The sequence below is a fragment of the Cebus imitator genome, unplaced genomic scaffold, assembly GCF_001604975.1.
Source record: "Cebus imitator isolate Cc_AM_T3 unplaced genomic scaffold, Cebus_imitator-1.0 Scaffold37, whole genome shotgun sequence".
Lineage (NCBI taxonomy): Eukaryota > Metazoa > Chordata > Mammalia > Primates > Cebidae > Cebus > Cebus imitator.
In genome coordinates, this window is record NW_016107352.1 from 2,615,537 (window position 1) to 2,629,951 (window position 14,415).

At 37.7% G+C, this 14,415-nt stretch overlaps 1 protein-coding gene across 6 annotated transcripts in view; it reads left to right on the forward strand.

Moving 5' to 3' along the window:
• Positions 1-14,415, forward strand: part of DYNC1I1 (dynein cytoplasmic 1 intermediate chain 1) — a 314,653-nt gene that overhangs the window by 21,416 nt on the left and 278,822 nt on the right. For all 6 annotated transcript variants that reach the window (XM_017525159.2, XM_037737288.1, XM_017525163.2 and 3 more), the window contains exon 2: positions 9,069-9,185. In XM_017525159.2, coding sequence (XP_017380648.1) covers positions 9,078-9,185 — 108 coding nt within the window. In that variant the 5' untranslated portion in view covers positions 9,069-9,077. The remainder of the gene's footprint in view (positions 1-9,068; positions 9,186-14,415) is intronic.

The following is a 14,415-nucleotide window of genomic DNA, read 5'->3' on the forward strand; positions in this document are numbered from 1 at the left end:
TTATCAATGGTAGACTCGATAAAGAAAATGTGACATATATGCCATAAATATGATACAACCATAAAAAAGATGAGACCATGACCTTTGCAGAAACATGGATGGAGCTTGAGGCCATTATCTTTAACAAACTAACTCAGGAATGGAAAACTAAATACCAGATGTTCTCACTTGTAAGTGGGAGCTAAATGATGAGAACACATAGACGCATAGAGGGGAACAACACACACTGGGGCCTTTTGAAGGTTGGATGGTGGGAGAAGGGGGGCTCAAGAAAAGTAACTAGTGGGAACTAGGCATTATACCTGGGTGATAAAATAATCCATATAACAAATCCCCATGACACAAGTTTGTCTGCATAACAAATCTGCACATGTACCCCTGAATTTAAAATAAAAGTTATATTTTAAAAAATAAAATGAATTGAAAATGCCTTTGTGAACAAAGGTGATGGCCTGCAAACTCCTCAGTGATATGAAGAAGTCTGCTAGGTATAATTGATGTCTGTAAAAATCACCCTTTGTTTTCTTTTGTAAAATTAAATATAATTAAGACCAAACAGCAGACTACAGCAAAATTAGGACAAAGGGATAAAAAACTCACACAAACAGAAATCTGCAGTTCATTAACAACTGTCTTAGTTCACTTTGCAACCAGGCTAAAGCCCATTTGTGTGTGTGTGTGTGTGTGTGTGTGTGTGTGTGTGTGTGTGTTTGTGGTCAGGGCAGAAGGAGAATGGAGAATGACAACAGGCTTCTCAAATAGTCTTCCTTACCTGTTACCTGGCTTAGGCAAGTGCTAAATCTTTCACACATTGTTCTATGGGGGCTTTTATTCAAGGCCTCGCTTTCCCAACTGGCTTTCTTTATGCTATATCTAGAGGTTTCACTTAGGTCTTCCAGGTATTTCTGAATCATAGTTTATGGGATTCTTGACTCTAATTTGAATTTTTCATGCTTAGTGATTTAGCTACTGTGTCTTTCACTATTTCTTTTCCTCAAAAGAAAGAGGCTGAACTCCCTGTTTAGATTATTTATATAAACACTTAGCAAAATTTTGTTAAGTAAATGACTCTGTAGGCTTTAGAATCAACTCTATCTTATCAGAATTAGGTTAAGTCAGAGTGCAGTTGGGGAACCCCGGGGGATCCCCAGAAACATTTGGGATCTGTAATGTCAAAGCTATTTTCATAATAACACTAAAATGTTATCTGTCTTTTCTACTGTGTTGGCATTTGCAGTGATGGTATAAAAGCAATCATGGGTAAAACTACTGGTACTCCAATGTGATTTGAGGCAGTGGCACCAAACTGTACTAGTGGTGGCCCAAATTTCACTGCTACTTGCACAGTTAAAAAAAGAATAACCCAGTTTCACTTAAGTATGTCCTTCATAAAGCAGAAAAAAAATTAGTTACATTAAATCTCTACTCTTGGGTGTATGTCTTACTGTGTGACAAATGGGAACACACAAAGCCTTCTGCTACCTACCAAAGCTCAATAGTTGTCTTGAGGAAAAACATTTGTGCAGTAGTTTGAATTGTGAGCTAAACTAGCTCCCTTTAAAAAAACAAAGGAAACACTATTTTTTACTTGAATATCTGACAAACTAGGGTGATTCAGACTTCAGTATTTGGTAGACATTTTCTCAGAAATCAATGGTTTGAGCTTGTCACTTCAAGCACACAACTGACAATATTTGTTGCTAATGATAAAATTTGAGCTTTCAGGCAAAAATTAGAATTTTGGACAACTTATATCTGCCATCCTGAGCTTAACAGTTTTATGACACCTAAAGACTTCTGAAGAGATTGGCGATGACGTTACTAAATTTGTTTTTCAGATATAATAAAATGTGTCAACATTTGGAAGGTCTGCATAATATTTTCCAGTTACTTATATTTTCCAAGTAAGCTACTCATGACATTATAAAATCATACATGAGTAAAAGATTGAGTCAACGTTTAGGATAGACTAATGGATTATAATGTAACAGAGTACAAAAAGTTCATTGATTGATATGGTTTCATATTCACATTGCAGGTGATGTGTAAGAAACAGCTATTTGTTGACTTTTGGTGTAATAGTGAAGAATATCCACAATTACCTCAAGAGACTGTTAAAATACTCCTCCTTTTTCAGATTACATATCTATGTGAGGCCAGGTTTTCTTCATATACTTCAACTAAAATAACATATCATAATAGATTGAATGCAGAAGCAGCTACAAGAAATCATTTGATTTCTATTAAACCAGATGTTAAAAAGATAAGTGAAAATATAAAAGAATTGCACTCACCTTACTATCTTCTTTTTGTCTTGGAAATTGTAGTTATTTTTTTTTTCACAGAATGTTAACAAATAACATGTATGCTGTTTTAAAATAAATTATTAAATAGTTTTATCAGTTTTAATTTTTAACATGATTAATGTTAATAGATAACCTATGTAAACCAAAGCTCTTTGGAGTCCTTGATAATTTTTAAGAGTATTGCAGGGTACTGAGATAAAAATATTTGAGAACTACTCTTCTGTGGTATTAGTAGAACAGTCTTGAGCATTGCCCTACTATAAGATGGATTTTCTTTAAAATTTTGTTTTCATAGTGTACTGATGGCTGTAAAAATTTAGCAAATAATGCTCCTTTCACCAGCCAACTCCCTCCTGAGATGTCTATCTCCCTCTTTTTATTGACCAAACTATAGCTTTAAAAATGGGCTCCTGGTTGTTGTCCACATCATCCCTTGTCCTCCCATCCAAGTGGAAGGAGGCAGCTGCATTTTATGAGAAACCGAGCAGGTGAAATGAGGCTGTGAAAAATCAAATTTCATCCAGTGGCAGATGAAAAGTTCAATACATGATAGTGAAGAGCTGACAAGAGCAATTATTTTCAGGCAGGAAAAGAGAACTTATTTCTGGTTATTTTTTCAATAAGCCTGGCAACAGCTGGGCAATGATTTAAACCTCCTAGGATTCCGACTTTAAGCTTAAAAATACATTTGCATATGCCAGCATTAGGAATGGAATCCCAAACGGCTGCCAACTTAGACAACTGAAAGGAAGTAGAGATCTATATTGTTCAAAAGCTAAGCCTTGGGAGGTGCTGTTACTCAGCAGCTGTGTAAACAGAACTAAACCCTTTGCATCTCCTCTGCTAGACACTTGCTCTAAATAGGACCAAACCATACCATGACGATATATGCAGAAATAAAAATGGAGGTGATAGATCTCATTGTGGGTTTGAGAAAAGCTGGATATTTTCCTTTCTCTATAGATATGTGAGGACATAAGAAATGTGAAGGAGATGTAGGGGAACCTGGCAAGGCAAGGGAAGATGTGAAATTGACTTTAGTTTTATTTCTTTCCTCCTCAGTATTCACATTTCTCTCTCTTATGTTTTCCTCCCCCTATCCTCTCCCCATTTCTCCCTCTATTGAAGCTTAGGGGCTGGGCACAGAGGCTTACACTTAACAATCTTAGCACTTTGGAAGGCCCAGGCAGGCAGATCATCTGAGGTCAGGAGTTCAAGACCAGCTTGGTCAAGTTGGTGAAACTCCATCTCTATCAAAAAATACAAAAATTAGCTGGAGTGGTGGCACAAACCTGTTGTCCCAGCTACTTGGGAGGCTGAGGCAGGAGAATTGCTTGAACCCAGGAGGCGGAGGTTGTAGTGAGCCGAGGTCGTGCCACTGCACTGCAGCCTGGGCAACAGAGCAAGACACAGTCCCAGAGGTAAAAAAAAAAAAAAAAACTTAGGACCATGAGCCATTTGTATAATGGAAAAACAGGAGAGACCTCCCCTTTACCTAACTTCTTATCGTCACCATATACCAGCCCATCCTCGGGGAAGTGGGTAAGGTGTTGTGGATGCCTGCTGGGGACAGCTTGATATGTAATTCTTATGTTCAAAAGAAAAAATTGAGAATAATTTTTTTTACTGTTAAATTAAATGACTACACTCAATTTTTTAAGGGTTTTTTTGTTTTTTTTTTTTTTTTGAGTCACATTCCTTTTCCCACATACCTTCCATTTTATAACTCATTTAGATAGAGAAGCTTCCTTTACTTGCTCTGAAGTGCCTTAGAATCACTAGGAACACAGATTGGGTTTCCTCACTTCCAATGTATTGGTATTAAATCAGTAATATCTCATACCTTTCCTGTAATTCTCACAGTAACACTTTTTAAATGATTGCAGTGAACTTTAAGTGATGACTTGGTTCAGGGTGCATTTAGGGTGCAATTGGTGATGTGGGCAAGAGTGGGCAGGGTAAACTAATGGTAATAATAGAAAAGGAAGAGGTGAAAGAGGAAGAGGAGGAACAACTTTTCTTGGTTGTTTAGTATTTGCCAGACATTATTTTTAGCTCCTTACTTATATTGACTCATTTATTTGGATCAAAAGGATGACAGCCTACTGGATCAGAGACAGGCTGGAGCCAAAGTGATCAGAATTGAGACATTTGGGAGGATGATTAGAGAGGAGCTATAGTGACAACACTAAGCAGAGGATAAAGGGTGAATCAAGGAACAAAAGGGAAATCAGTAGTAGAGAGTTGAAATTTGAAAAAAGTTAGCAGGCCCTAGGGATTGGTGTATGGAATCTAGGGTAAATGTAGTAGCCGATTTGAACTTTGAGACATCTGTTTTGGGGTGAGTATAACTTGGCTGACAAAGAAAGACATGGGGTGAAGTGGGGATTGTGTTCAGTAATAGTAAAGCTGGAGGGTTTGTTGGGGGGGTGGATGGAGATGAGAAGTGTGAATTTGGCAACGTAGGTAGGTGAAAGTGAGTGAGGAAGGGGAGATGTCACCAATGGAAAAAGAGTTCTGAATATGGGACTCTGCTCCAAGGATGCTGAGCAGGGAGTGCTGAAGTGCAACTGATCCCAGAGTGGATGAGGCTGGGGAGAGACTGAGCTGTGACTGCCCCTAAGTCTGGGTGGAGTCAAGCCGAGAGTTGGCTGCTGTGTGGTAGAACATGCTGATGATCAGAAATGGAGGAGCCCTATACCCAGAGGTGGGCTTGACTTACCCACTTGACCCCTTGCCATTTGTAAATGAGAGACAAACTTTTTATGTGTATGAAGTAAATGAGCAATAATTAGCAGCAGGTGGCTTTGACTCTTATTTTCTTAGACTGAGCACATCAGAATTGCCTTGGCAATGATCTGCATTAGCCACAGGAATCTCTATAACTCATGTCCCTCATGCTTTGCTCTTCAATTTGCTTTGTTTGATGTCCAGGGAGATTTAGTGGGTCAGACTAGCAAGCCCCCCAGGAAATCCTATGGAGTTCAGTGCTAGCACTGCGTTTAATGCCACTATTTAAGCCATTTTACTATGTGTAAAAGCTCATTCATTCCCTATAATGTGTACTTTCCAAACTCCTTATGCGGCATTCTCTTGAGACTCCTTATTCTCCTAGGGGTTGATGCTAAGCATCTATTTTGGAATAGATCGCAAAATCAATAAGTGGAAGGCCCTTTACAGCTGTGTCTTCTAACATTGTAACCTACTGCATTTAAAGAGTGACTTATATTATTTGGATCATCCCTACTTAATATAAAAAAGATTATATATAAAAAAGATTAATATAAAAAAGATCGTCCCTACTTAATATAAAAAAGATTATATTAAGTAGTGATGATCCAAATAATATAAGTAGTTTTTGTTGTTTGTTTTTAAAATATTACTCTCTGGCTGGGAATACCAACTTAAATAACTCAACATTGTAAGACATCTTCATTATTTGCAAGAAAGTCTTTGCACTTTGCAGAAATTTTCTGAGAATACACCTTACTTCCCTTTTGTAATTGAGGTTCTTTGCAAGAAAATCATAACAAATACAAGACATGCTTATATTATGGTTTGCTCCTTAATGACCATAAATATTACTGAAGTTGTGCCAGACAGTTTCGATGAATTGAAGAAAGGTGGATAATTGTTGGGGAATGGTCAAGTAAAAGCTGGGGAAATATGGAGGAAGGGAAAACTCACATTTCCTAAGAAGATTCTCCTTGCTGCTTTCAGCTTAGAATGAAACAGCTATTGCTTTAACAGCGATTTTTCTGATCATACGTTTCATTTTTGACTGCCAAAACTTTTCCAGCACACTAGTTACATGGACCCTCATTGGTCAAGGGTGTTTCTAACTTCTCAGATGACTTCTGGAATTTCTCCCAGGAATTTTACCCATTGGTGTTGAAAATAATTGGCAACTTTTATTTTAGTGATAAACTTCACTTTTGTGAGTTCTTTGGCTTTTCTTGGAAATGAAAAGATAGAAGATCTAACGGCATGGGTCTGTGCCCCTGCATGTGGACCCTCAGTCAGAGCTCGTGGAGCTGCCTCCTGTAGACAGGACATTTCCTCTCTGGCTGGCCTCAGTCTCAGTTCTGCTTGCTCAGTTGTTCCCCTGGCTCTGTTAAGACTTTGAATTGCATCGCCTATTGAAATAGCCCTTTGTGTTTGGAGGACTCCAAACTGTATTCTTCAGCGTCAGTCCCACATCTCCCTTCTCTCCCCATCTGTAATGTTGTATTTGTGCATTCTGTGCAGAAGTCCCATTAATACCCAAATTATGACATGCACACTGCAAGGTTTTTTCACCATTTTCCTCTTTGCCTTTTCTTTCTAATTTTACTGCCATCGTCTTTGCCCTCTCAAAGTCAAATTGTTACTGGACCTTCCTTTTTTGCTTCCACATTTAAAGGCTGCTAAGAGTTTCTTGTCCCACTTGGCTGTGCTCTCCCCAGTGCACATTCTCTACTTTCTGTCTCCACATTCACCTCCCATCCCCCTGCAGGTGCAGTTGAATCAGAGAGATGTTGGCATTCGTTTCCCAGCAGCTTGCCTTATTTCTAGTTTTTGCTCCAGTCTGTCATACAGGCAGGGACAAGAATAGGCTTAAGCAAATTCCATTTTTATTTTGTCACTTTTCTTTTAAAAAATCTGCTATAATTTTCCGTCACCCATTGCACCAAATAGAACTCAATTTTCTGTTTTTTCAAGGCTTTCCTGGTTGCCTCCACATATCCATTTTTACCAACTAAACTTTTTTTTCTTTTTTAAAACAGTCTCACTCTGCCACCTAAGCTAGAGTAACCTTGAACTCTTGGCCTCAAGCTGTCCTCCCACCTCAGCCTCCCAAAGCATTGGGGTTACAGGTAGGAACCACCACACCTGGCCTCAACTTTCTGTTTCTTGACTTAAATTCATCCACATCTCTTGCACTCAGTCTGTCAGTTCCTTCTTTGATAGGTCTTGGCACATCCAAATATTCCCTTCCTTTGCTAGTTCTTGACCTCATTCAATACCCAGTTCCAATTCTACCTATTCCTCAATGCTTCCTCTGGCCCACTCCACCAGACCTTGATTATCATTTTGCTTTACATTCTTCTAAACTTGTACACTGGGGATTACAAACATGCAGTAGGTCAGAGCACAGGCGAGCTTGAATTTAGGTTCTGCCATCTATTGGCTAGGCAATCTCAGTTCTTGCTGAGCCTCCTTTGTTTTAATTATAAAAAGAAATTAATAATAATACTGGTGTACTTGTATTGATAGGATTACATGTGATAATGAATGTCAAGGGCCTGGCACTGAGTAATCAATAAGCCAGTATCTCAGAGAGCATCTCCAGCCACACTGCACATCCACAAATTTGAGCTTTATGCTCTTTGAAGGAGAGAATCTGGTTTTGCTTAGTTTTGTATCCCTATTCATTATAAAATGCGTAGCACACATTAAATACAGCAAATATTTGTTGAAAAATGAAGACAGAGTATGATCATGAATGGCAGAGATTGATTATTGCAGTCATTATGATTATTTCACAAATCTCTGCTGTCACACTGTGAGCAGAAATGTGTATAGTAGAAACATGGTGTATTTCCCAATTTGTGTATTTGTCTGAAAGTGTGTCCTAGAATGACTGCAGATTTATGATTACCTCCTGGGGACAATGACAAGAAGTTTGAGAATTTTTCATTGTTCTATATTATTTGGTATTTTTTTTGCCTTCTATCGCTCTCGTCTACTTCAAGATACATTATACATTTATTCCAGGTGCATATAAATAGTATGCGAATGAATACTTATGGCTTGTATGGTTAGTTTTTTCCCCCCATTATTTTAGAAATTTGGATCGGGGGGGCTTTTCATTTCTCAAGGCTTCCATTTTGTTAGTTTCAGTTGGAAGCACAAAAGACTCAAATATATAATCATTGGTAATTAGTAAGAGTCTTCTTTGAACTGATTTTATTTAAAAATATTGCTGGCACCATCATTACCAGCATCACCACCATGATTAACATTGAAATTAAATCCTGTTTGGATAAATTTTCCCAGGAATTTGCCATGGTGTTATCTCCCATTCCGTGTACTCACAAACACCCTTTGCTTTGGAAAGAGAAAATGCCAGAATAAGCAATATTACATTTAGAATGCAAATGAAAGTTTTATAGAAATAGGGTTGTGCTGGAGATGAAATTAATTGTGACACTTCAGGAGGAGTTTTACAGAGGAAGAAGATTAACATGTTAGGTCTTCAGTGGCCGTCTTCCCTTATGCAAATAATGTTAGGCAAAATGAAATCTACATGCATTGAAGCTCAGTGGAGGAATGTTTATTGAGTCCATAGAAATTCGAGCAGGGCATGTCTCTAAGGGTTTATGACAGTCTATTTTCTTTTCTCAGTGTGGAGATGAATTGCTCCATTATCATCTAAATTGGAATCCATGATGATGGTTCTTTTTGATTCTTTTATTTATTTTTGTTTATTTATTAAGAAACTTGTACAGAAAATGGGCTATCTAGAAGCTGCTACTCTTGCTTAGACCAGATAATAATATTGTATTTTTCAAATATTTATGTATGTATACCTAAAAAGTAAGTATTTTATATCATTAGACCAGATCTAACTTAATTTGTTTCTGATTCTTTCAGATAGGCTAAATAATACAACCTCTTGTTGATCACCCAAAAGTCACATTTTCATTCCAATGATTTTTGCAATGATATGCATAAAAGTTATTTTTATATATGCTCATTTCTTTTCTCTCTTTCTCCAAGGAAACCAACATGTCTGATAAAAGCGACTTAAAAGCTGAGCTAGAGCGCAAAAAGCAGCGCTTAGCACAGATAAGAGAAGAAAAAAAACGGAAGGAAGAGGAGAGGAAAAAGAAAGAGGTAAATCCTGTGTGTTGGGGTGTTACGGAGAAAAAAGGAAAATCACTTGATCCTGAGGGGCTCGTCAAATGGATAAACAGGACCCCTAAAAGAATCCTTTTATGCTATCTGAATAAAATGAGTGACTGTCTCCCTATTTGCGTGATAAAGTCATTGCCCTCTGCTATGTGCTGGTCAGCCATCACCTATATTTGGGATAACATTGGGTCCAGAGGCTCTGGAGGCCTCCAAATCCCAGGTTCATCACAGACGTGAACAGAATTCTAAGGGTGGTCTGTGATCTTGTTATTGTTAGAAACTTCTTAACATTTCTCTGTCCTTCAGTTTCCTATTTTAATATGAGAACATTAATACATTTATTTTGTGGGGTTGTACTTAGCAGTACCTAGAATATAGTTAGCACTTAATAAGTGTTAGTTTTAAGAAAAGGGTTTTTTGAAAAATCTACCAGCAGGAACATTTTAGGAGAAAATTAGAAAACTGTGCCAATGGGTTTTCATTGTTTCCAAAGTGGTGTACCTTTTTTATGGTAAATAAGTATCTTAGGTTTGTTAAGGGGAAGGCTGTTCTTTTAGTAAGAAGGTAGATAGGATAGTACAGTACAGAGAATTATTACATGTTAGATCTGGCTGAAATTTCAGAGACTTTCCATTGAGGCCCCTCTTTATGTCAACAAAGCAGCAGAGACCCAGAGGTGAAATGTAGCTTTTCTGTATCCTAGACTTAGAATCTAGGACTCTATAATTCCAATCCAATGCCTTGTTGTCATTATCATGTTTTCTTTCACTATGTCAATCAAATAAATATTTATTTTTAATTCTCTAATTTGTTGTGGCAGTGAGGGAGTAGGCTACATCTTAACCAGATGTCAAAAATATTTTTGAAGAGTTTTCTAAGAAGATAACTTCATGTAGTGTGATATGCTTTTGTGTATAGAAACCAGAGCTGCTCTCCTATGCAGTTCTTCTGTAAGGACAAAGAAAACTTATTTTGATGCCTTACAATATAAATAAGTGTTGTTTCATACTACAAGGCTGAGTGACCAAGGTAACAGATTTACAACAATTATTATTTTCCAACAAAGTAAAAGATAATTGCAGTTGCATTTTAGCCTTCTGGCATCTCTCATCTCTCCATGCCATTATGTATTGATTGATGTGATCATTTATCTGTCCTTGACATCACACATAATGTTTTTTCCCTTTGAGATCTTTGCTGTTACATATGCAGTCTTTGAGTGAAGTAGAGGTAAGAATTGACAAGGAATGGCTATTCATTTCCATGCAAAGCCAAAAAAAGCATTAAGTTATTATATTTCCTTTCCCTCAAATGTCAACACTTACTGTAGCTTTAAAGCACCTGTTATCCTTTACTAATAACCAGTTTCTTTTTAAACTGACATTCTAATGTCCAACTTGAATTTCGTAGAATTACCACAAAATGTGATGTGATATGGGAAATTTGGTTCCAAATTATGCTGTCTGCTTCATCTTTTTCATTTTACACATTTTGGGGAAATTGCAGGCAAACAAAACTGATGGAAGCAGCTACCCTTTTTGCTTCTATAACCAAGTTTTTTTTCCCCTGGTGGAGATTTAGCTTTTTTCACAGCAAAAACAGCCCTGGGAGGTTGAAGGCTGCAGGTGGTGGAGGACCCTAGACATTCCTGGCTACTGCCTGGTTCTAAAATTGACATCATATGAGTCGTAGTTTTCTCATTTCTAAACTGTTGTGGCGACTAAAGCTTGTGATCACTGAACTGTCCTCCACAGAGTTAGATGAAAATACAGAGTCTGAGTCTTTCATCCCCAAATTTTCTGATTTGAGTGATCTGAAGCAGGGCTAGATTTTGGGATCCTTTGGACCACATCATCGTTAATGCCTCTCCTGGCTTGAAAACTTCTCCCTTCACAACCCATCTCCCCTCAAAGAGATCTTGCCTTGGTTTTGTCCATGCACTCTCTGCAGACTGTGCTGATTTGGTTGCTTCTGAGCAGCCAAGGCTGAAAGACATAAGACAGTAAACACAGTGGTTACGCACAGGGGCTTTTGAGTTGAACATGGCTGGGAAGCCTGGATCTGCACTTCACAGAATGGCCCTGAGTATGAGTCCTCTCTGAACCTGTTTTCTCTTCTGTAAAATGGAGAAAGGATTGATGCCTTCCTCACAGATTCAAGAGGATTCAAGAAGATCTGAGATCAGTGAAAGACAGCTGTCATTCTGCTTCTGAGATCAGCTATCAGAGTAGATGAATGGGACTTCATAGAATGGTTGCATACATTTATAAGATCTCTGCTGGTGAGGTCATTTTTCAAAAATGCCCCATTGTTGGAAGGGTCTTGAAATTCAAGGTCCCTAGTTTCATGAAACTGGGCATTTTATGACTGAAAGGAATCTGGAAGTAATCTATTCTGATCTATTCTCACATGAGGAAGCTGGGCTGCAGAGATCTAAGTCTGAGAACCAGCCCTGCTTTATTTCCAATCACATGAAGGAGACTGGCAATAAAGGGGGGCTACCTCTAAGGCTCATCCAGCCAGTTGTCGGGTCAGAAACCTGAAGTCATCCTTTTACCACCCCCTACTCCAATTTGCAGTGATCACCAGGCCTGGGCAGGCATAACAGGACTCTTTTCGCCTCAATTATTTTTCTCCCTAAAATCTACATTTCAGTGAGATGCAGCTGCTTATGTATACTCTGATGGACTACATTCTTTCTTGATAGAGAGCTTAAGATGTTGTCTTTCCTCTGCTTTCACTGATCTCCTATTTCTTCCTGTCATCATTCGCCTGGCTGTGAACTTTACCTGGCTGTTCTTCAACTGGCTGTTAACTGCATGTGTTTCCATTCTCATCTCAAATGTCACTTTCTCCAGAAAGCTGCCTCTGATACCTTTCTTTACCAGTAACTAGGTTAATTCTGCATCCTATCACTGACATTATCAAACCATTTAACACAAGGTGTTATATTTTCCCCTTCACTTTTTTTTTTTCTCCTAATAGATGGCAAGCTTTCAAGGTCAGGGCTATATGCTTTTTTTTTGTTGATGTTGTTTGTTTTTTTAAGCGTTGAGTCAATGTCTAATGTAGATTTTACCATATGATAGGCATTCAAAAAGGAGTTATAGAATGAATGAATGAGTGAATAAATGAACATAGGAACTAATCAGGGCAGGTTTGACAGGCAGGTCCCAGACATCCTTTACAAGCATTTGGAGTTTTATTCTGCAAATTTCTTTGGAAACTTCTGATCCTGAATCCATGGGATATCGACTGACCACTGTCATTGACTCCTGAGTTTAAGATTTTCTAGTTTTGTGTTGTTTATAGAGAATTAGAAATAGCTTGAAATAGCCTGGATTTTTATAAACATTTTTTAGGCTTATATTTTATATAAAACAAATAAATTTAACATTAAAAAGAAAAGAAATGGTCTTTAATACTGCACTGAGTGCCTTTTTTGGCCACGACTCTAAAAACGAGTGTGAATTAGGACCACCCAAGTTGATTATATCCACAGAATTCAGAAAACTGTGTCCCATGTTGTGTAAAATTACCACCGTCTGCCGTTTTGGTTGTCAACTGCTTTCTTGGCTGTGATATTATGTGTGAAATCTGATTTTAAAATAAATATAGTGGCCACCATTTAAGACACTGGCACAATTTTATGAAAAATTGGCTTTAATGCAATGAGGTGAGCTCAGTGGGGGCCACCCTGAAGTTTCATTCTGTCCTTGGCCTTCTGCCGAATTGCTGCAAGGTAGAATGGGCAGGGGTTTCCTGGCCTGTTCTCACGTTTATCTAATAAATGTGGAAATGTCTTTGGAAAAGTGATTGACAATTCTCAGCTGACAAATTTTTCTTTCTTTGATTATCCTCTCTGGCTTTCAGCTGTGATTACTCTCCACAAACAGAAATATCACTTTCTGAGAAAGGCACCTCGAAGATTTTTAATTACTAATACTGCAAAATCACTCCTTGTTGAATCTTTAAAACATAGTAGGATTCTGTAGTAGATACAGATCCTTACTCGGCAACATCTTTTTTCTCATCTCAGTTCTATCTTTGCCTCTGTTGTATACATAAACTTTGGAACTTGCTTCAGTAGTTTAAATGTTAAAACTGGAAAATAATATGAACTTCAATGTCTTCACTGATGAGAGATTAAACTGCCTTTTCCTAATTTTGGGTTGTGCAGAGTGTCTGAAATACTCTAGGACTCATATGAGCCCTTACTGGCCTTCAGATGGTAGTTTTCCCTCTAATGACAGATAGACTTCAAAAATATGAGTGCTTCAGAATTGTTGAGCCCAGAGACACATGCAAAGATACATTTAGTTTATAATTGGTGTGTAGTTCACCCTTTGGGAGTATGTCAAAAGTTGTGTAAACTCTTTCTGCTTATAGATACTACAATGTAACTAATGCTTCACTGCTTTGAAATGTATTCTGCATGCCTCAAGAAAGTAATGTACTTGTTAGGGTTCCCAACTTCCCATAGGGAAGAAGGTATGTCTCATAACGAAATGCTTTTTGACAGGCTTTAAGACAACCTCACTTCTGTAAGCCCACAAAGCTTTGTTGTGATGTTATCACGTTTCAGGTGTGGGGCACATGCCTTAAGTAAAAACTGTGTTATGAAAGAGAGAAGACACGTGGAATTTTTAATTTTCTCCCAAAATCCCACCACAGACCTTGTTTACCTGCATTTTAATTTGTCACTCTCCTGTAAAAACGCAAATACAATACTGATTTTAAGAGGCCAGTATGAAAAACATGATGTGTTTTTAGACAGAATTTGTGAAAGGAATTTCTTGTGATTTGTTGTACTATATTTTCTACATGATAATTTTCTTCTTCTAGCTAGTATATATAATGAAATCCTGTGAAAATCAGAATCAAGTACCAAGGCATATCAATATTGATCACATGCCTTAATACAGATTTTAGCCCAGTTTATTTTAAAACATGGCAAACTTGTCTTACCAATACAAATAGTGTGTTTTATGGTCACAAATTTTCATAAATAGTATTACTTTTCAGTAGGATCCCAACAGTTCCTGGTTTGCACAATCCCAAACATGGGGCCGGAATATTACAAACACACAGTCATCAAAAACTGATATCCCAGAAGAGACAAGGAGGTCTAAAAAAANAAAAAAAAAAAAAAAAAAAGACAGAATTTTTTTTGTTGTATCCCCAGTCAGAAATACTTTGCCTTGATGGTTTC